The following is a 20,666-nucleotide window of genomic DNA, read 5'->3' as shown; positions in this document are numbered from 1 at the left end:
GACCCATAAGTCTTGTAAGGACCACGTTTAGGTTCCATACTGGCGCAGGAGGTAACATAGGTGGGATTATTCGTTTTAATCCTTCCATAAATGCTTTTATTGCAGGTACTCTAAAGAGAGATAAATGCTGTCTATTTTGTAAATAGGCTGCAATTGCTGCTGGATGCAGGCGTATGGAAGAATAAGCCAAATTGGACCTTTGTAGGTGTAGAAGGTAGCAAATAATATTTTGGATGGAAACATCCAGTGGATTAATGTGATTGTTGTTACAGTATATTGCAAATATTTTCCACTTAGCAGCATGACATGCTCTGGTAGTGGGTCTTCTAGCTTCTTTAATTATGTTCATACAGTCTGGTGGTAAGTTTAAGTAGCCAAACTCTAAGACCTCAGGAGCCAGATCGCCAAATTCAGTTGGTTTGGTTCTGGGTGCCTTATTTCTCCATGGTTCTGTGTTAACAAGGAAGGCGTGAGCCGTAATTTCTGATGTGGAACCAGTGAGAGATCTAGCAGCGTGGTGAACCACTGTTGACGTGCCTATGTGGGGGCCACTAGTATTAGTTTACTGCTCAAAAGTGTCTAATAAGAAATCCTCCTCAATGGCATCAGAGTGCATTGAAACTCCATGGTAAAGGGCAGCTCTGTTTAATAGATAATTAAACCCAATACTATCCTCTGGAGGGGAAGGTTTTGTTGGGTAGTACTGAGGATCAGGGATGTCTGGCACATTGTTTGGTGGAAAATTGTATGCATCGTCATCCTTGGGATATTCTGGATTGACATCCTCATTCAAAGGGTATGTATGTGGCTCTGGTACGTCATCCCCCTCACCTAAATCATACTCCTCGTCAGTGTGGAGTGATGATGCAGGAGATTGAACTGGAGAAGTTATAGGTTCAATGTGAGGAGGGATAGGAGAGGAAGAAGGTGAAGGAGAGGAAGGGTGCATTGGAGAAGTTGCACAATCCTTCTTTTTGGCAGGAACCACAAGTGGGAGTGGTGTGTCTGATGGTCTTTTCTTATAAGGAATTGCTTCCACATGTCCTGTTTTTGGATTAATATGGACTTGTTTCTGTCTAGGATCTGGTCTAAACAGTTCTTCCTCTTCTATAATCTTCTTCGGCGTCAATTTTTTTAGTGCCGATAGGGGTTGCTTAGTGTTCTTTGCCTTAGGAGGAGTGATTGAGTCCTGTGGCAATTTCTTCGGTGCCGAAGGAAGTTTAGGCTTGTTTGTATCAGGCCTTGGAGTCTTTGGTACCGATATTGGAGACTTTGGCGTGGAGACAGGTTTTGTTGGGCCTGCGGCGCCGGAATCTAGCTCCCCTTCCTTATTTTTGGAACCGGAGGGTTTCAGAGTCGAAGCTTTCAGGTCCGGTACGGTTCCTGGCTTCGGCACCGATGTGTCTTTTGGTTCGGGTGCCGAAGGGTCTTTGGGCACCGAAGGGCGTTTTGGCTTCGTTGTCGAAGAGTCCTTCGGTGTTGAAGGATGTTTTGGTGCCAATGGAGGAGGTGGAATTGGCACATGTGGTTTTTTTCGGCGCTGAGGCACCGGAAGGCGTAGTCTTTTTCCTCGGAACCGAGCCCGAAGGCGGGGCGTCGGAGGGTAAATTTCGGTCTCGACTGGGCCCCATGGGCGGAGTGCTGACCGCTGCCTTTGGCTTGGGTAGTGTATGTTGTGCAGGGGCAGTGGTACTCACAGGCTGCCGAGACGGTATCAAGTCGTCTGAGTCCTCTACCCCTGATATAATCTGGAGATCAGGCGAGTCTTCCTCGGCGACGAGTGGAGCCTCGTCCTCGGAGATGTCTTCGAGTGGATCTTCGTCCTCGGAGTCGTCTTCTTCGACGATCTCCTCCTCAAAGATGGCCTCCGGTGCTGGCGCTGATTTCCTCATCTCGTGTCGACGGGCCCTCCGATCCCGAATGGTCTTCTTCGATCGGAAGGAGGCACAGGCTGAGCAGGTCGACTTGTCGTGTTCTGGCGAGAGACAGAGGTTGCAAACCTCGTGATGGTCGCTATGAGGGAATTTTGCTCGACATACCGGGCATCTCTTGAATGGAGTTCTGTCCATGAGGCGTAGGCCGTACGGCGCCGATAGGCCCAACGGCCCGCGTCGACGCACCGGAATGTAGCTGGTGATGTCGAAAAGTCTATTCGATGTCGAAAAAAGTTTATCTAAAGTTTCACGCTTCGAAAATGCAGAAAAAGTATTTTCTAGCCGGAGCGGAAAACTTTCATCCGAATCCAGTGGCGGAAAAAAACAATCTGAGAATGGAGTCGATGACCATGCGCAGTATTGTCCAAGGGAGGAGTCACCTATCTCGTGACTACAAAGACTTCTCCCAAGAAGACAACAACCTGCAATCATCCGAGCCCAACACCAGGTGGCGATCTATTGCTAAGTGTACAATATGCAGCTCATAGGCCTCGAACTTTAGGATTAGTCCGCAGAACCACTTTATTTTGGTACATTTGTAAAAAAAGGTTCTTCTATAGTTAATGCCTGAAGCTCACCCACTCTTCTGAGTGATGTGATAGCAACGAGGAAAGCAGCATTCCATGTGAGAAATTGCAGTTCACATTTGTGCAATGGCTCAAAGGGTGGACCCATTAGTCTGGTGAGAATAATATTGAGATTCCATACTGGAGCACGTGGACGTCTTCGGGGAATTACTCTTTTGAGTTCCTCCATAAAGGCTATGATAACAGGCACTCTAAAAAGAGAGAAGTGTTGTCTATTCTGGAGGTATGCAGCTATTGCCGCCAGATGTAAGCGTATGAAATAGTACACTAAATTGGAAAGTTGTAGATGTAACAAATAACATATAATGTTTTGCACAGAAGCATCAAGTGGGTTGATGTGGTTGTTATTGCAGTATATCACAAACCGCTTCCACTTTGCTGCATAGCAGGCTTTTGTGGTAGGTCTGGGGTCTGGAAGTCTTATATCTCCATTGCTCTGTGTGAGAAGATTGGGTGTAAAACGTAGTTTCTGATGAGGAACTATTGAGAGTTCCAATAGGGTTGTGAACCAAGGTTGACGTGCCCATGTGTCAGCGATTAGGATTAGTGTCAGGGACACTTAGTTGAGTTTCCAAATCACTAATGGAATGAGCGGGACCCGAGGAAAAGCGAAAGCAGATATCCCTGACCAATTCATCCACAGTGCATTGCCTTTGGACAATGGGTGCGGATACCTGGATGCGAAGTTTGGGCATTTTGCGTTTTGGTATGTGGCCGAACAGGTCTTTGAGAGGGAATCCTCAATGTTGAAAGTATGGAAGGAGGACCGGAGGGTGGAGTTCCCATTCGTGTATTTGCTGTCTCTGCCTGCTGAGATCTGCAATCTGGTTGTTGACTCCTGGGAGGGCTTTCCCTAGGAGATTAAGTTTGCGGTGAATGGCCCACCTCCAGATGTCTTAGGCTAAGTGGGACAGTTGGGGAAGGTGTGTGTCCCCCCCGCCTCTATCAAACTCAGCAACCAACTCCTGGAATTGTGTCTTGGTTGATTCAGACCCCATTACAATTTTGCAAGTCTTGAGGAGGTCCTTTAGCTGCTTCAGACCACATTGCAGGTCATGTAGCAATAACAGCAAATTTCACTTTTACAGAGAAAACTGAATGACACTTGGCCATATATCACACATACAGCAGCAGTTTCTCCTTGGCAAATCTTGCATCATTCTGCTCCTTTAGACACCAAATGTCGAACGTCCTCCAATTTAAACGTGTAATTTGTTGTTGTGGAAGGATGGTCTGCTTCTTTCAGTACGTATATGCGCTATGAGGAAGAGTTTGTTGATTTTATTAGAAGTATTCTGGAGTGAGCAATAGAAGTCTGTTTTCGAGGATATTGCCCAACAGCCTGTGGAGAAGATCTAGGACAGTAGTGACGCAGGGTTTTTGGGCATGTCAAAGCAGGAATACCAAAAAGAGGTTTCTGTATCCACTATTTGCAGTGCTATAAAGTTCCCAAAGCATGTAAGTTCTCTGCTGTTTGATGGGAAATGTTTCAGAAAATGAAGTAAAATAGATTACAATAAATGTTTGGCTCTATGAAGGGACGATTAAACTTTGTCCAAGTTGAGGACAGACAACACCTTGTTGTACCAGTGCAGCATTCGGGGCTGAGAGCCATGCTCCTTTTATCTGAGATGGCTTGTTTGGCAAAAAGGAATGCATATCAGTCAAGGAGGCACATCGTTTTACGTTTTCCACACTAACTTGGTCATCCAGTCAAGCAGTATACAAGGAATATATCTGATATTGAAACTGTGACTCTCACTATAGTTTTGATGGCTCGGAGTACCACTCCCTAAGTATGTACAGAGATGAGTACCATCCCACAGTCTGTGGATCAGTGTGTCCATCAGGTCTCTTACGACTGATGTGATAAATTGTTTCCCATTCAGTGTGACTAGATCAGCATTTATTATGCATAATGCAGCGAGAAGCAGCCAAGTGTAATACTGGCACATACCTAAAGCTTTCATTCTGCTATTAAGGAAAGGACATTACAGTTCACCTATTAATTAGGTCTCCAAGTCTGATGCATCTGGCTTCCTGTCAGGGCAACCTATCTGAATCTAGGGTGAACTCAGGGTTGAGAATGGGAGATGAAACCCATTTAAGGTAGTGCAATCTAGACCCATACAATTAGGCTCAATTGTGTTATTGTTTGGGACGAGCCAAGGTACCCCTGCTTTACCTCTTCCCAAATATCAAGTCATGTATTGCGCCATTAAACAATAACGAACCAGAGATATAAGTAACAAAACTGCTATACTATTCTGGGCAGTGAGTATTACAGCCTGGTATGCTTACGGACGACTTACCTTCTCGCCCCTTTGGCTTTGGGATTCTTTGCAAACAAGGAAGCATCAAGCGCCTGCAATGATATTCCTTTTGTGCCGAAAAGCCTCTGTGCTCTTTCTTCTAGGGTCCTGAAAAAAAGCCTTTCATTATTCACAAATAGATCCAACAGTATCAAATTACATTTAACTTGGTTTAAGGAATGTTATTCCCTCAACCTTCTACTCCAAATCCTCCCAACAGTAGGAAAACCCAGATAACAGTTATAAAATGTTAAACTGTGTAAATATTTTATGACAAAAGATGGATTAACCAAACCAGTATAATATGGAGTACAACTTGGAAGGAATATAAAAAATGAAGTACTGTACACCTAATATTCCTTGCCCTTTTGGGCTCTGCCTCATTTCTTCATTATTCTTTTCCTGTGCAGCTAAATCTTCACAAACGTTGCTTCACCCATTCGGTCACAAATGCCAACAAAAAATGACATGCTAAGCATACACTAAATAAATTAACGTTGAAGTAATGTATTCTGAATCCATCACTTTATATTCTTCTAAAAATACAAAGACTATTTATAGCTTACCTAATTGACCTGCTATGCATTTATAGTTGTAAATATTTTCCATGGACCAAGGGAAAGCAACTGTTATTTGTTGTTGATTACAAAAAAGGCCAGAAAAGACGCTACTTTTTTCAGCAAGGAGACTTTATATCGAACAAATGAGTACTAAGAAAAAATACTGTCTGCGTCATCTTGCTGGACAAGAAGCAGCAAGAAGACCCAATTCTGATGCTTCATTAACAATCTTATTAAAAAGTACTAAAAGCATCATGCATACACTAACAGAAGGCAGTCAAATCATTTGAACCAACTATGATATTAACAATTATACACCCTATACTGGAGTGATCGGTAAAGGGTGAGAATTAGGACAGAGTACAAGAAAAGGTTAACTTTTGGATTCATAATATTTTGTGCACTGTGTAAACTTTGACAATTTCAATACCACCTCTGTTTATTGCATAGATGCATCTGCCATGTTTTAATTCTTTCCGAAGCATTCATGTGGTTGAACATTTAAATTAAGCCGGAGGATTTTTAAATCCTTGGGATATTGGAATTTAGAACACCAAAAATCATCATTTCAAACCTCCTCAAGTTATTGGTAAGGGTGTGCAAAATATTCAGGACTTGTTTTTGTGTAATTACACAAAATATGGGCAACATTTAATTTTTATTTCCTGTTGCAATTAGGAGAAATGCAAATTTCATGTTATATTTTAGCGCAAAATATGTGGTTACAGCAGTTTTAAACACATTTAAACAAACAACCATGAGCAATAGCTGCTCACGTTCTGTTGTCGGAGTGCGCTTGTGGTAAATCTTTATCACATATGGCCCATAACTACATGAAGTGGTGCAATTTCAGGAATGTTGTGTTAGAAGAGTAATGCAAAATTCTTGAAATTATGCATATTATACTGGCATATTTTAAGTTATTGGACGTGTAACTGAATGAGATGAAGGCACATGTTTAAGTACCTGAGCATGTGTAGTGCTAAAGGCCATTACCCAAATCATTTTCTGGCCTACATAGAAATCATATTTCACAACACATTAACCCAATATCTAATACCACTCTACTCTTCTTATCAAGTGGAACATTGGTAACAAAAAACACGTCCCGTGTTTATATGCAGGTGCATGTTGCTACAGCACATTTGCCATGGTACAGGGATAAAAACAATATGTCATACCTTGCTAACTGCAAGCTAACAAGTAAAGGAAGTGTGCTGAAGTAAAAAAACAATTGCATAGAAACATTTTCAATACCTGTAAAAGAATAAAGAAATAGAAAATGTCTTACCCTCCGCATTTTAGACCAAGTGCCATCAAGGCAGATTTCAATCTGTCCAAACCAAGAGAAGCTAATTCCTATTTATAAAAAGAAAGCCAATACAGAGAAGGATTACTTTACTAGAGTGCACAATCTTTGCATGGGCCAGGGATATTTAAAAGAAAATTCAAACAGATGTCCAAAAGGATTTTGAACAACCCACCCATCCCAACCAAAACAAAGATAAAAAACACAAAATCAAGATAATTCAAGTTAAACAAAACTGCTGCTTATTGGACTGTCAATGATTACCTATTTCACAGTTGTAAATATTAATTTCATAAAATATACTCAAAGAGGGAAATGAAGCAACAATAGTGTTAGGGTGACAAATTGCGCTTCAGAAGAAAGGAAAATGCTACTTACCCAATATTCATCTGTTCTTGACATGTAGAACTGTAGAATCTCATGCTTAGATCTCCATCTAGTGTTGGGCCCGATGTTTGCACTTTGTTTTTCTTCGAAGAAGTCTTCCTAGTCACAAGGTAGGTGACTCCTCCATTCGGTGATAGTGCGCATGGTCATCGACTCCATCCTCGGATTGTTTTCCCGCAGAGGTTGAGAGAATGGAGTAGTAGTAAAGAATAGAGAAGTCCATGTGTATGTATGCATAGTAACAAGAACTACAGAAGTTACAGGAACCCGGGGAGGTGGGTGGGCGCATGAGATTCTACAGCTCTACATACCAAGAACAGATGCATACTGGGTAAGTAGCATTTTCGGTTCGAGTCATGTGAGCTGTAGATCACATGCTTATGCATAGACTATACAGCAATCACCTCTAAGTGGTGGCTATCCTGTAACTGGTGGAGTTGTCTGAAACAGCGTTTTCAAGTACTGCTTGGCCCACATTAGCTTGTTGTTTGGCTAACACATCTACACAATAGTGCTTGGTGAATGTGTGTGGTGTGGACCATGTTGCAGCTTTGCAGATGTTAGCAGTAGGGATGATCCCTAAGAAAGCCATAGTAGCTCCTAGCTTAAGAGTGGAATGTGCTCTATGGGGCGACCGTTCGAGTCGTTTTACCTTTTGCATAGCAAATCTGAATACATTTAACAATCCAGCTAGCAATACCTGATTTGGATATAGGATTGCCCTTGTGCGGTGGTGCAAAAGCGACAAAAAGTTGTTTGGTCTTACGAAAAGATTAAGTTCTTTCAGTATAATACAACAGTGCTCGTCTAACATCTAAGGTGTGTAGAGCTCAATCTGCAATGGAGTCAGTTTGAGGGTAGAAAACAGGTAATTTAACCGACTGATTTCTGTGAAATGCAGATACTATCTTAGGCAGGAATTTAGGATTGGTACAAAGAACCACTTTATCTTTGTGTAGCTGGAAAAAAAGTTATTTTATGGTTAGTGCCTGAAGTTCACCCACTCTCCTTAATGAAGTGATTGCAATGAGGAATACTGTTATTCAAGTGAAGAATTGTAGTTCAAATTTGTGCATGGGTTCAACCTTGTAAGGACTATATTAAGATTCCACACTGGGGCAGGTGGAAGTCTTGGTGGTATAACTCTTTTCAGTCCTTCCATAAATGCTTTGATTGCAGGCACTCTAAAGTGCGATAAATGTTGCCTATTTTGAAAATAGGCTGCAATTGCAGCTAGATGCAGTCTGATGGATGGATAGGCCAAAGATGACTGCTGCAAATGTAACAGGTAGCAGATAATGTTTTGTATGGAAGCATCAAGAGGGTTGATGTTATTGTTATTGCAATAGATAACAAATCGCTTCCATTTGGCTGCGTAGCAGGCACTTATGGTAGGCCTTCTGGCCTCCTTAATAATGTTCATACAGTCTGGTGGAAGGTTCAAATAACCAAAATCTAGGACTTCAGGAGCCAGTTCGTGAGGTTCAATTGTTTGAGATCTGGGGGGTGTTTGATTTCTCCATTTCTCTGTGTGAGGAGACTGGGAGTTAAATGCAATTTTTGATGCAGTACCAGAGAGAATTCCAATAGGGTTGAAAACCAGGGTTGACCTGCCCATGTTGGAGCTACTAGGATTAGTGTGAGAGATGTTTGCCTGAGTTTCCGAACCACTAATGGAATGAGTGGGAGAGGTGGAAAAGTGTAAGCAAATATCCTTGACCAGTTCATCCGCAGAGCATTGCCTTTGAATAACGGATGTGGATACCTGGAGGCGAAGCTTTGGCATTTTGCGTTTTGGTGTGTTGCAAACAGATCTATGTGAGGGACTCCCCAAGCGTGGAAGTATGGGTGGAGAACTTGAGGAGTGACGTTCCCATTCGTGTATTTGATACCCCTGCCTGCTGTGGAGGTCCGCAATTTGGTTGTTGACTCCTGGGAGGTGTTCCGCTAGGAGATATTGTGATTAATTGCCCACCTCCAGATGTCTTGGGTTAAGTGGGACAGTTGGAGAGTGTGTCCCACCCGTTTCTGTAAGTAATACATAGCTGTCATGTTGTCGGTTCGCACCAAGACAACTTTGCCAGACGTGATCTTGAAAGGCTTTGAGAGCTAGAAATATTGCCATCAGCTCTAAGTGATTGATGTGTAGCAACCTTTGCTGGTGGCTCCAGAGGCCTTGCACTGTGTGTTTTTTAAGATGAGCTCCCCAGCCAGTTAGGGACGCGTCCACTGTTAATACTGTCTGTGGAACCGTATCTATGAAGGGCCATCCTTTTGACAAATTTTGTTTGTTCCACCACTGCAGAGAGCGATGAGTACGGCTGCTTACCAACACTAGATCGGTCAATAGACTGTGTAACTGGTTCCACTGACTGGCTGAGCATTCTTTAAGTGCACGCATGTGCAGCCTGGCATGGGGAACGATTATGATACAAGACGCCATCATTCCCAACAGCTGCATAAAAACTCGAGCTGAAGTTAGTGATTGGCTGAAAACTGGAGAATTAACGCCTGAATGTTTTGAATTCTGGCTGCATTGGGAAACACCAGAGCCCTTTGAGTATCTAAAGAGGCACTTAGGTCGTTTTGAGTTTTGGCTGGCTGAAGATGTGATTTTAACAAATTGACTGTAAACTCCAAGTGTAGCTTGCGGCATTGTTGATACGTGCAGGCTTTGATGAGCCAATCGTCCAGGTATGGGAAGACATGGATGCTTTGTCTTCTCAGATGAGCAGCTACTACCGCCAGACACTTCTTGAAGACTCTGGGGGCAGTGGTGACTCCGAATGGCAGTACCTTGATTTGGTAATGCTGACCTGCTACTGTAAATCGGAGAAATTTGCAGTGAGCCGGGTGGATTGGAATATGAAAGTAGGAGTCTGTTAAGTCTAGAACAGACCGAAAGTCACCCTTTGGCAAAAGAGGTAGTACCTGTTGAAGTGTCACCATGTGGGAATGGTCTGACTGTATGTAAAAAGTTAGTTCTCGGAGATGTAATATTGGTCTGAGAGAGCCGCCCTTTTTGGGAATTAGGAAGTAAAAGGAATACACGCCCGCCCCTTGAGGTTGTGGTGGTACGGGGGCTTTAGCTCCTTTTAGAAGTAGAGACTGTACCTCTTGTTTGAGGAGGTGAAGGTGATCCGGTGAAAGTTTGTGTGACTTTTAAGGAATGTTTGGAGGAGTGTTGATGAACTCCAGGCAGTAATCAGAATGGATAATTTGTAGAACCCATCTGTCTGTTGTTATTGATTTCCACTTTGGTAGGAATTGTGACAGTCGTCCCCCGACAGGTGTTAAGTGGTTGGGGGGAACTTGTGAACAAGTCACTGCTTTGTATTGGAGGGAGAGGGAGGTACGTGTGTTCGAACCTCTACCTCTGCCGTTGTTTCCTCTATAACCCCCACTAAAGTAAGTTTTGGAACCGGAGGGTTGGTTATTGCCCTTATAGGTGGATGCAGTTTCAGAGGAAATATTTTTGGACCCAGCCCGATAGAAAGAGCGCCATAATGAACCATGGCCTTGTGTAAACTGAAGAGCTCCCATAGATTTAGCCACTTCAGTATATTTTTTCATCTTCTCAAGTGAAGAATCTACCACCGGCCCAAAAAGGTGTTCTTTATCAAAAGGTGTGTTCAATATGGAGGTCTGAACCGTCATATGCGTAGCCAGACGGGTCTTCTTAAAAGGACACTAGTGTTCACCGCTCTGGCAGATGTGTCGGCAGCATCTAGGGAGCACCTAATTTGATTGTATGAAATTAATTGTCCCTCAGTTACCAGGTCTTGCGCTTTAGATTTATGTTCTTGGGGTACAAATTGGATGAGTTATTCCATTTCATCCCAATGCGCACAGTCATATCTGGCTAGCAACGCTTGTGTATTAGATATGCGCCAGAAGTTAGCTGCCTCGGAGGCTACCCTTTTTCCTGAAGCATCAAGGAGCTTTGACTCCTTATCTGGGGGTGGAGTGTCTCCAGTAGTTTGCCCTTTTGCATGCATTGGAAACTACTAACGAGTCTAAGGGTAACTGTGCTCTTATGTAGACTGGATCAGATGGTGCAGGATTGTATTTTTTATCCACCCTTGGGGTAAGAATACGTGCCCCGACAGGATCCTTAAATATCTCGTCTACATGCCTGGTCATTCCCTTCAGCATGGGCAACATATGTGTTGATTTTTGTGTGCGGTTTGTTTAAAAAAGGAAATCTTCTTCAAGGGATTCTTTATGGAGCTGGACCCCATGGTAATTGGCAGCCCTGCCAAGGAATTCAATATAGCCTACACTGTCGTCTGGTGGAGAGGGCCTGGTAGGATATAGGTCAGGATCATTGTCTGTGGGCGAGTCAGTGTTGTAGTCATCCCACTCATCTGTAGGTCCTGGCTGATCATTATTTTCATCCCAATCACCCTGATTGTCAGGTGTATGTGGTGGTGAGTGGCACAGGTAGAGAGTGAGGCAAAGGTGGTGATGGAAGAGGAGGAGGGGAAGGGATTGTTCCACTATTTCTCTTCTTCAATGGAATATGATATGCCTCTTCGGTGTTAGTCTCACTCTTTACTTCACTCGGAAATTCATAAATTACTTTCCAACTACTCCCTAGATATTCTATTCCTGACAGAGACCTGGCTTCGAGACGACATGAATTCAGTCATCAACCTCGCCACCCCTATGGGGTACACCACGTACACGCTGAATAGGCACGCCAGGGGAGGGGGGATAGCAAAATTGGTTAAATCCTATTTCACTTGCCACCTATCGAGATTAGAAATTAAAGAAAGTGAATCTGCACGCTTCAATATTAAAATTAACTCTCAACTTAGCCTCGTGGGTCTCCTGATCTATAGGCCCCCGGGAGCAAGCATGAGCTTCACAACCTCACTCCTTGAGCATACATGCTCTCTGATCACCGAAACTGCGAATTTCACCATCATGGGAGATTTGAACATTCACTTTGATCTTACCACTGATACTAAGATCAATACCTTGCTAGCCGACCTCGCCGCCCTTCAGCTCTGTCAACTTGTGGGTGGTCCCACACACAGCGGCGGGCATCTCTTAGACCCCATCTTTTCGAATATGATCAATGTGAGTGTCGAACCCCCTATCCCTATGACCTGGTCTGACCACTGTTTGGTGATTATGACTATACCTCTCAGTGATGACCCCAACTTAAAACCCGCCCAGCAAGTCCTGAAAAGACCGTGGAGGAAGCTTTGTCTCGAAGACTTCCACGCACTCCTCACAAAGTACCCTCCTCAACCTAGCGAGGACCCTGACCGAGGCTATGACCATTTTTGCGAGTGGATTAGTAAAGCTTTGGACTCCCTGATACCAGCCAAATGGATCAAGGCGCGTTACCACGAATCCAGCCCTTGGTTCAACGAAGAGCTCTCCTCGCAAAAAAGAGTGTAAAAAAGCCGAACGAACATGGAGGAGAGAATATGATCCGGCACTCAAGACCCTCTATGTCCAATTACAAAAAAGTTACCACCACAATATTTGTAGGACTCGAGCGGCATATTACACCACTGAGATTAAGAATAGTCATAATGCCTCCAAAACCATTTTTAGAATACTAAAAGAGCTCAGCGCCAAGAAAACGATAGACAACTCCAATACGTCTCCTACATTTTGTAATGACATGGCGTCTTTTTTTATGGACAAAATCAAGAAAATCTATTGTACCTTCCCAGCGACTCCCCACCTCATTCCTTCAGTCGATCCGAACAGGCCCAATCTTTCTATTATCCCGGCACTCAGCCAAGAAGATTTCCTCAAACTCTGTAATAAAATTAAGTCAGGCTCACCCACAGACCCCCTGAAACCTGAATTATTTAGAGAGTCAGACTGGACTGTACTTGGCCCCCTTAGAGACATTGTAAACCTGTCCTTTTTCACTGCCAATATACCCATAAGATGGAAGCAAGCCTGGGTGACACCCACCATAAAAAAGCCCACGCTTGACCCTACTTTACCTGAAAACTTCAGACCTATATCACTCCTCCCCTGGCCAGCCAAAGTAGCAGAAGCCCATGTTAATTCCATCTTGACCAAATATCTGACGTCTAATGCCATTCTGGACAGGTCCCAACATGGTTTCCGCGCCGGTCACAGTACCGAGACAGCTCTCTTAAGTGTGACAGAACTTCTCCGTACCATATTAGATTCTGGCGGGACGGCAGCACTGATTCTTTTAGATCTCAGTGCTGCCTTCGACACGGTGTCACACGAGATTCTGCTGTTCAGGCTGGAGGAGATAGGGGTCACAGGACAGGCTCTCAGCTGGTTCAAAGCTTTTTTGTCAGGCAGATCTTTCAGAGTCTCCACACCTCCTTTTCTCTCTAAAGAATGCCCCATTGAACAGGGTGTGCCCCAGGGGTCGGCTCTCAGCCCCACCCTGTTCAATGTGTACGTTCAACCTCTGGCAGAAGTAGCCAGGAGTCATGGACTGTCACTTGTGTCTTACGCTGATGACACCCAAATAGTGGTGACACTGAAAAATGAAAGCGGTCTTAGTGCACAGAATTTCAAACAGACTCTCATAGACATCACCAGCTGGATGACGGCGAACTACCTCCAGCTCAACGCTGGCAAAACGGAGGTTTTGCTGGTGGGCAAAGAGACAACTGCCTGGGGGAACAGCTGGTGGCCAGAGACCCTCGGCCAACTACCCGAGCATAAAGACTGCGTAAAATACCTGGGAGTCTGGGTGGACTCTGCCCTGAACTTTACCCACCACACCAAGAAAGTGGCAGCCACCTGTTTTGGAATTTTGCGCAATCTCAGGCCGATTTTAAAATTTTTCGACCACCAAACCCGCCAACTAGTGGTTCAGTCAGCAATCCTTTCGAGGCTGGACTATGCTAGCTCCCTCCTGTTAGGGGCAAACGTAGCAGAGAAATCTAGACTCCAGCGAGTCCAGAACGCCGCCGCCAGAGCTCTGACCAGCCTCCCTCGCCATAAGTCGGTGACTACAGTCCTCACGAAACTCCACTGGCTTCCCGTGGAAAAAAGGATTCACTTCAAGACCCTATGCCTTGCTTTTAAAATCCTTAAAACTGCTTCCCCCCCCATGCTCTGTCCACTTCTCTCATCCTACGTTCCCCGACGCACGCTGCGTTCTGAGGGACAGAATCTAGCCGTAGTGCCCCGCATTAGATTAGCCAGGATGGGCGGCCGCTCATTCAGATACCTCGCGGCAAAGCTCTGGAATGAACTTCCAATTCAAATACGAGGAATAGAAGATCTGCTACCCTTCAGGAAAGCCATAAAGACTCATCTTTTCTGTTAGTGTGCAATTTCTCTATGATGTCAATTCAAACTTCTCCTTCTGCCCAGCTTCATGCAGCTAGCGCCGGGACGCCCCTTGGCTGGGGCAGCCGTGCGCTTTACAAGTCCATATAACATTAACATTAACATTACAGTCCCCTTAGTGGTAATGTGTCCAGTTTTTGGATGTATGCCCATTATTTTCTGTTTTGATTACGTTTTTTTGAGCGGATCACTGAAACTATGACTTTTAGGTGACTTTGGTGTATGAGCCTGTTTTGGGGCAGACGGTTTCGGGTTGTTATTTTCGGATTCGAGGAGGGTTTCCGTGCGAGTGGGGATGGTCTGAGCCAGACTTTGTCTTCGACCCCGAAGGCTTTGGTTCGGTACTCGACTTGGCGTGGGGGTATTCGATGCTGGGAGGCTTTTTGGTAGGCTTCGGTGCCAAGCCAGAAGGCGGGGCATCGGAAGTGTGGTCTCGGTGCCGACAAGAGCCCGAGGGCACGGGTTGATCCAGTGCCTTCTTTTTCTGTTGACTTGGGAGTCGGGGAGAGGTAGGGGCTGTACTTACAGTACGGTGTCAATGCGGGATGTCCTCATCCTGGTCGGAGCCATCGTCGGAAAGGGAGATTTGTTCCTGTACCTCCTCAGCTCTGATAGCGTCGCTGGCTTCTTCATCAGATTCAGGTCCTAAGAGGTCCGGAATGGAGCCTGTATGTTGGCTCTGCATGCCGCGTCGTCGACCAAGACTGCAGGTCGAACCGGGGGCAAGGCCCAACGGCCTACCACGACCTCTCCAATCGAATAGGGTTTTTAATCAATAAACAAGATACGCGGAGTACGCGATCGGAAACAATACCTTCGAGGGTGAGTGTTCTACGCACTGACAGAAACCAAAGGGTTGGCGTTGAACCGGAGCACAGCGAGTAACATCCGAACCCGATGACGGAAAAAAACAATCTAAAGATGGAGTCGTTGGCCATGCGCAAAATCAGCAAAAGGATGAGTCACCTACCTCGTGACTAGGAAGACTTCTTCGAAGAAAAACAAAGTGCAAACATCCAGGCCCAACACTAGATTGGCGATCTATGCATAAGCATGAGATCTACAGCTCACATGCCTCAAACATAACTTTTCCATTTAAAAGAACATCACAGAGTGAAAACTTTGTACATTTCAACCAGTAGCTGAAAGTAATTTCAGCAGCAGTTCAGAGAGCAATTCAAATGTGGATGTGATCTTACCTCCCATGATGAAAAGGCAGAGAGGTCCAGGTGAGCTCCGGCATGAGTCAAGGCACTACTAGTCTCTTTCTGTGAACAACAAGAACATTCTAAGAAACCTTTCATAATAGTGAGTTATCAAGAGCAAACCGGTTCAATGCACCTTATTCAGCACGCTTTGCCGAACGTAAATGCCAGAAGTTCTGACTTCAATAGTTCTGGTCCTTTGTTCCAGTGTTATGTGTAAATATTTAACATGAGACCTGAACATTTTGCTTCAATTTACATACCCTCTACTCCCCACACATCTTACATGGCATAATGGCCACAAAGAGTTTTTCTCAAATGAAGACAGAGAGCTGGCAAAATGTTTAGAAATTGTAGATGTAGATTCTTGATGAACAAGTTACTTACCTTCAGTAATGATCTTTTTGGTGGATACTCTATCTAATCGCAGAAATCTCAACTTGTAAATAATCCTGAGGCCTCAGATTAGATCAGGAAAGTTTTTGAGCCGTTCTCCTGCACGGCGTGAATCTACAGCACCACATGCCACAAACAGATGCTTACAAGGTAAGTAACACAATCCGTTCAAGGCATGTGTAGCTGTAGATACACATGCTTTGTACAGACTGTAAAGCAATGCTCCCAAAAGCGTTGCTTAAAAAGTTGACCTTATCACTGCCTGTCCTACATTAGCTTGTTGGTGTGCTAGAAGATCCACACAATAATGCTTTGTGTGAAGGTGTGGGGTGTGGACCATGTAGTTGCATTGCAAATGTCAGCTAATGGAATTTTTCCTAGGAAGGCCATAGAAGGCCCTAGTTTACGAGTGGAGTGGGTCTAGGGGGTGTTGGTAAAGGTAATTTGGCTTTAATGTAACAAGTTTGAAATTATTTAACAATCTACCTGGCGTTCCATATAAGGAATATAGGCTTTTGTGGTGCTGAGAAGGCCACAAACAGTTGCTTTGTTTGCCTAAACACTTTTGTTCTGTCAATGTAGTACATGATGGCTCTTTTGACATCTAATGTATGTAGAGCTCTTTCTCCAACTGAGTGTAGTTTTGGGGGGAAAAAACTGGGAACTCAATCGACTGGTCGAGATGAAAGTGTAAAATGACCTTTGGGAGGAACTTTGAGTTGGTGCGAAGGACCACCCTGTCTCTGTGGGATTTGAAGAATGGTTCTTCTAAGGGTAAAGCCTGAAGCTCAACAATAAGTCTAAGTGATGTGATGGCAATAAGAAATCCTACCTTCCATGACAAATTTGAGAGGGTTTGACTGGAGGACCCATAAGTCTAGTGATAACCATGTTAAGATTCCATGAGGATGCCGGTGGAACACAAGTCACCTTTTTAAACCCTTCCATGAAGGCCTTAATCACTGGTACTTTAAATAATGAGATAGTGTTGTCGGTTTCAGAGATAGGTAGCTATTGCTGCAAAGTGTAATCGTATGGATGTGAAAGCAAAGCCAAAGAGATGTAGATGCAACAAGTAAAAGATTATATTTTGTATTGTGGCAAAGAATAGATTGATTTTTTTATTATGGCAGTAACAGACAAATCTTTCTTACTTGGCTGCGTAGGAGGCTCTTGTACTTCTACGTGCTTCTTTAAGAATGGTCATACATTCTGGATGAAGACTGAGATAACCGAATTCTATGATCTCAGAAGCCATATTGTGTTTTGGGATTTGAGTGCCTGATTTCTCCATGGTTCTGCTTGAGAAGGTCCAGCCTGCTGGGGAGCTCCTGATGGGGAACCACTGAGAGTTCTAGTGATGTGTTGTCCCAGGGCTGGCTGGACCATGTAGGGGCTACTAGTAAAGGTTTGAGAGATGTTTGCCTGAGTTTCCGAACCAGAAAGGGAAGGAGAGGGAGAAAAGCATAGGTAAATATCCCAGACCAATTCATAGATAGATCATTACCCTTGGATAGTGTGTGTGGAAACCTGGAAGCAAAGTCTGGGCATTTTGCGTACTCTGCTGTTGCAAAAAGATCTATTTGTGGAAATAATAGTTTGTGGTAAGGGAGAACTTGTTCCTGCATTCAGCTGAGGAGGTCTGCAAAGTTGTTGTCTATCCCTGGAATATGTTCTGCCAACAATGTTGTGATGTAGAGTCCAAAGCCAAAAGGTCCGAGCTAGGCGGGAGAGCTGCAGAGTATGTGTTTCCTCTTATTTTTTGTAGATTATACATGGTTGTTGTATTGTCAGTCCAGACTAGAACAACTTTGCCGATGAGGTGAGGTACAAAGGCTTTCAATGCTCGGTGGACAGCTTGAAGCTCTAGTTAATTGATGCAGAGAGTCTGAGGCTTAGAACCCCAGTGACCCTGGACTGTGATGTCTTTTAAATGTGCACCCTATTCTGTGAAAGATGCGCTCGTTGTCATAGTGATGTGGGGAACAGGGTCTGCAAAAGACGGCCTTTTAAGACATTGTTGGTGTTCCACCACAGCAGGGAGTGATTTGTGCGGATGTATATCAACACTAGATCTTCTAAATGACCTTGTGACTGATACCAATGTCGTGCTAGGCATTCCTGTAACAGGCACATGTGAAGTCAAGCATGGTGTACTATGCCAATACAGGAAGCCATCATGCCTATGAGCCTCATGACAGTGCATACTGTGAGTTGCTGATTGATTTGAAATCGGAATATTAATGTTTGGATATTTAGTATTCTTGTATTATTGGGATATACCAATGCTAAATTTGAGTTTAGGATTGCCCGGAGATATGCTTGTATTTGCTGCGGTTGAAGGTGAGATTTTGTGGGATTGATGGTGAATCACAGTTGGTGAAGGAGATCTATGGTACTTGTATGTGTGCTGGAATAGATGATGAGTAATGGCTTTGATGAGACAGTCATCCACGTAAAGATAGGATAAAAAAAGGATAGGATACAACTTGAAAAGCGCACTAATACCCATAGGTGTCAAGGCCCTATAGCGGAACAAGAGGAACAGTAGAAGAAATGCAGTCAGTAAAAGAAAACTATGATGTAAAGAGACAAGTTTTTAGATTTTTTTAAAGGCCAAGGAAGAGTCTGCATCCGATATATAGTTAGGTAGGGATTTCCATTGTTTGGTAGCTGCTTCGGGTGCAGAGGTGTCCTTGGACGACGGAATCTGCTTACCATAGCCGGTCGCAGTCAAGGGGAGCCTCTGGATTCAGGCTGCAGGCGTCATCGTGGAGTCCAGCTGGGATCAGCCAAGGCTGGATTTGAGGTCAGGATCTGTGGGGAACCTGTTCTGTATCAGTGGGCCAATTTGACACAGGCCAGAGGTGTTGGGTGGAGAGTGGGCAGGAGTTGCGGTTTCGGAGGGCATCAGAGTCTTTAGTGTAGGTTTCTTGGAGACGGATCCACTGTCCTCAGGAGTCTCTGGTCTTTGTCGAACTGCAGGCAGTCTTCCTCGGGTTCTGGAAATCGCTGGCTGCAGGACAGGCTCTGTCTTCTTTTACTGGGTCTTTGAAGGTAGAGAGAAGTTGGTAGGACTGGAGCAAAGTCAGTATGCGCCTTCAGGCTTTGCTACACAGCATCTTGGTCATCCTTCTTCTTATGTTGGCAAGGAGGAGTTTCCAGGGCTGGGGGAGCTCAGAACACCCCCTCTGAAAACCTACCAACCCTGGTGTGGTCTCTAACTGACTTTAAGCAGCCCACCACCACTAGACATGTTTCTGGACCCCTGGGTCGAGAGCCCCTGTTCTGAGGCCAGACACAAAGCACATCCTGGGCAGAGGTGTCACACCCCCCCTAGGATGAGCCTAGTGTTCAAGAGGACTGCTTCAAAGGCCTTGCCACCCTTGCAATGTGACCCCAGCCTCTTCATCCAGCAACAAATGGCAGCCCCTGGTTCAAGCCCCCACTTTTGGCAGAAGAAGAGGTGGGAAACCCAAGATAGAGTAGGAGGTGGCCCCCTTTCACCAACACCACACCTCAGGTGCTGGAGGCGAAGTTAGGCAAATTTCTCGGTGCCCACCATCTTCAAGATGGTGGGACTTATCCAATCAGGATTAGGGCTATGCCCCCCCACATCCCCTAGGAGGGTGGCATAATAGTGGGTGTAGACACTCCAGGTAAGGAACCCATTGGTTCCTACCCATTATTCCCCTGTACTGCCCTTGAATCTAGTATTCAGGTGGCTTCCACGGACTCTGAAATCAGATTGCAACGACCTATGAAGAGAGAGGACATAGAAGAGCTGTGAAGACGGAAGACATCCACTGAGTCGGGCCTAGCCCAACTGGCCTGTTTGCAACCCTCAAAAACCCTGCTGAAGAAGAGCAACTCATTCCACAGGCAAGCAACCTCCGGAACACGGGGAGGACTGCCTACCTTCTAAAAAGACTCCTAATTGCCCGTGGACAGCGGACCTGTCCAGAAGAATCCAACTTCAAGAAATAAAGAATTCTGCCTTGAGGAACTTTGAAGCCAATGCCAGACCCACTTCTGTACCTCAGCACCCGGAGTCCAAGTGGCCCCCCATTCTTGTGAAGTTTCCCCAGCGATTCTGATCAAGAGTCCACCGTGGGATGACCCCTGCCGGACATCACCTCAACACCTGCAGCCTCAACTCGAAGACACCCCCTGACGCGACCTGCCCGGTACGCTCTTTTCCCGAGGCCAAAGGACACCACTGCCTCCAAAGCCCTTGAGGATCTTGACTGGTGGTGTCCCTACGTCTCCTAGCATCTCTATATACATGGGCATAGTTTGGTGCTGCCTTGTGGCCCCCCCTTGTATCTACCTTAACTCCAGGAGACCGACCCCGCTTCACTAACCTGGGAGCAGCACATTTTCGAGCTCCCCAAGTCTCCATTGGTTAACATTGGCACTCGACCCTGAATTTGGACTTTTGCACCCAGCCGCCCCTGTGCCGCTGGTAGTGCAGTTTTGGTGTCAATCTGAACCTTCATACAAAAATAACCTGGTTATAAAGAACACATTGTAGTCTTTATAAAGTTTGTTAAGTGGGTATTATGTACTCCTAGGTATAGCTCTGCTAAATTATCTAGTCAAGCCCACCTCTGTCGGCATGGCGGTACATTGCATTTTTTGCTGCACTGTATCCTGCGGGGG

General features: G+C 44.9%; 1 protein-coding gene across 1 annotated transcript in view; it reads right to left on the bottom strand.

The window, feature by feature from the left end:
* Positions 1-20,666, bottom strand: part of SF3A3 (splicing factor 3a subunit 3) — a 241,738-nt gene that overhangs the window by 67,611 nt on the left and 153,461 nt on the right. The window contains exons 9-11 of the mRNA XM_078681237.1: positions 15,603-15,671; positions 6,685-6,752; positions 4,834-4,941 (exon numbers count right to left, since the gene is read on the bottom strand). Of these exons, the coding sequence (XP_078537363.1) occupies positions 4,834-4,941; positions 6,685-6,752; positions 15,603-15,671 (245 nt within the window). The remainder of the gene's footprint in view (positions 1-4,833; positions 4,942-6,684; positions 6,753-15,602; positions 15,672-20,666) is intronic.

The sequence above is a fragment of the Lissotriton helveticus genome, chromosome 3_1, assembly GCF_964261635.1.
Source record: "Lissotriton helveticus chromosome 3_1, aLisHel1.1, whole genome shotgun sequence".
NCBI lineage: Eukaryota > Metazoa > Chordata > Amphibia > Caudata > Salamandridae > Lissotriton > Lissotriton helveticus.
The sequence above is the reverse complement of the archived record's forward strand: the minus strand, read 5'-3'. Positions and strand labels throughout refer to the sequence as shown.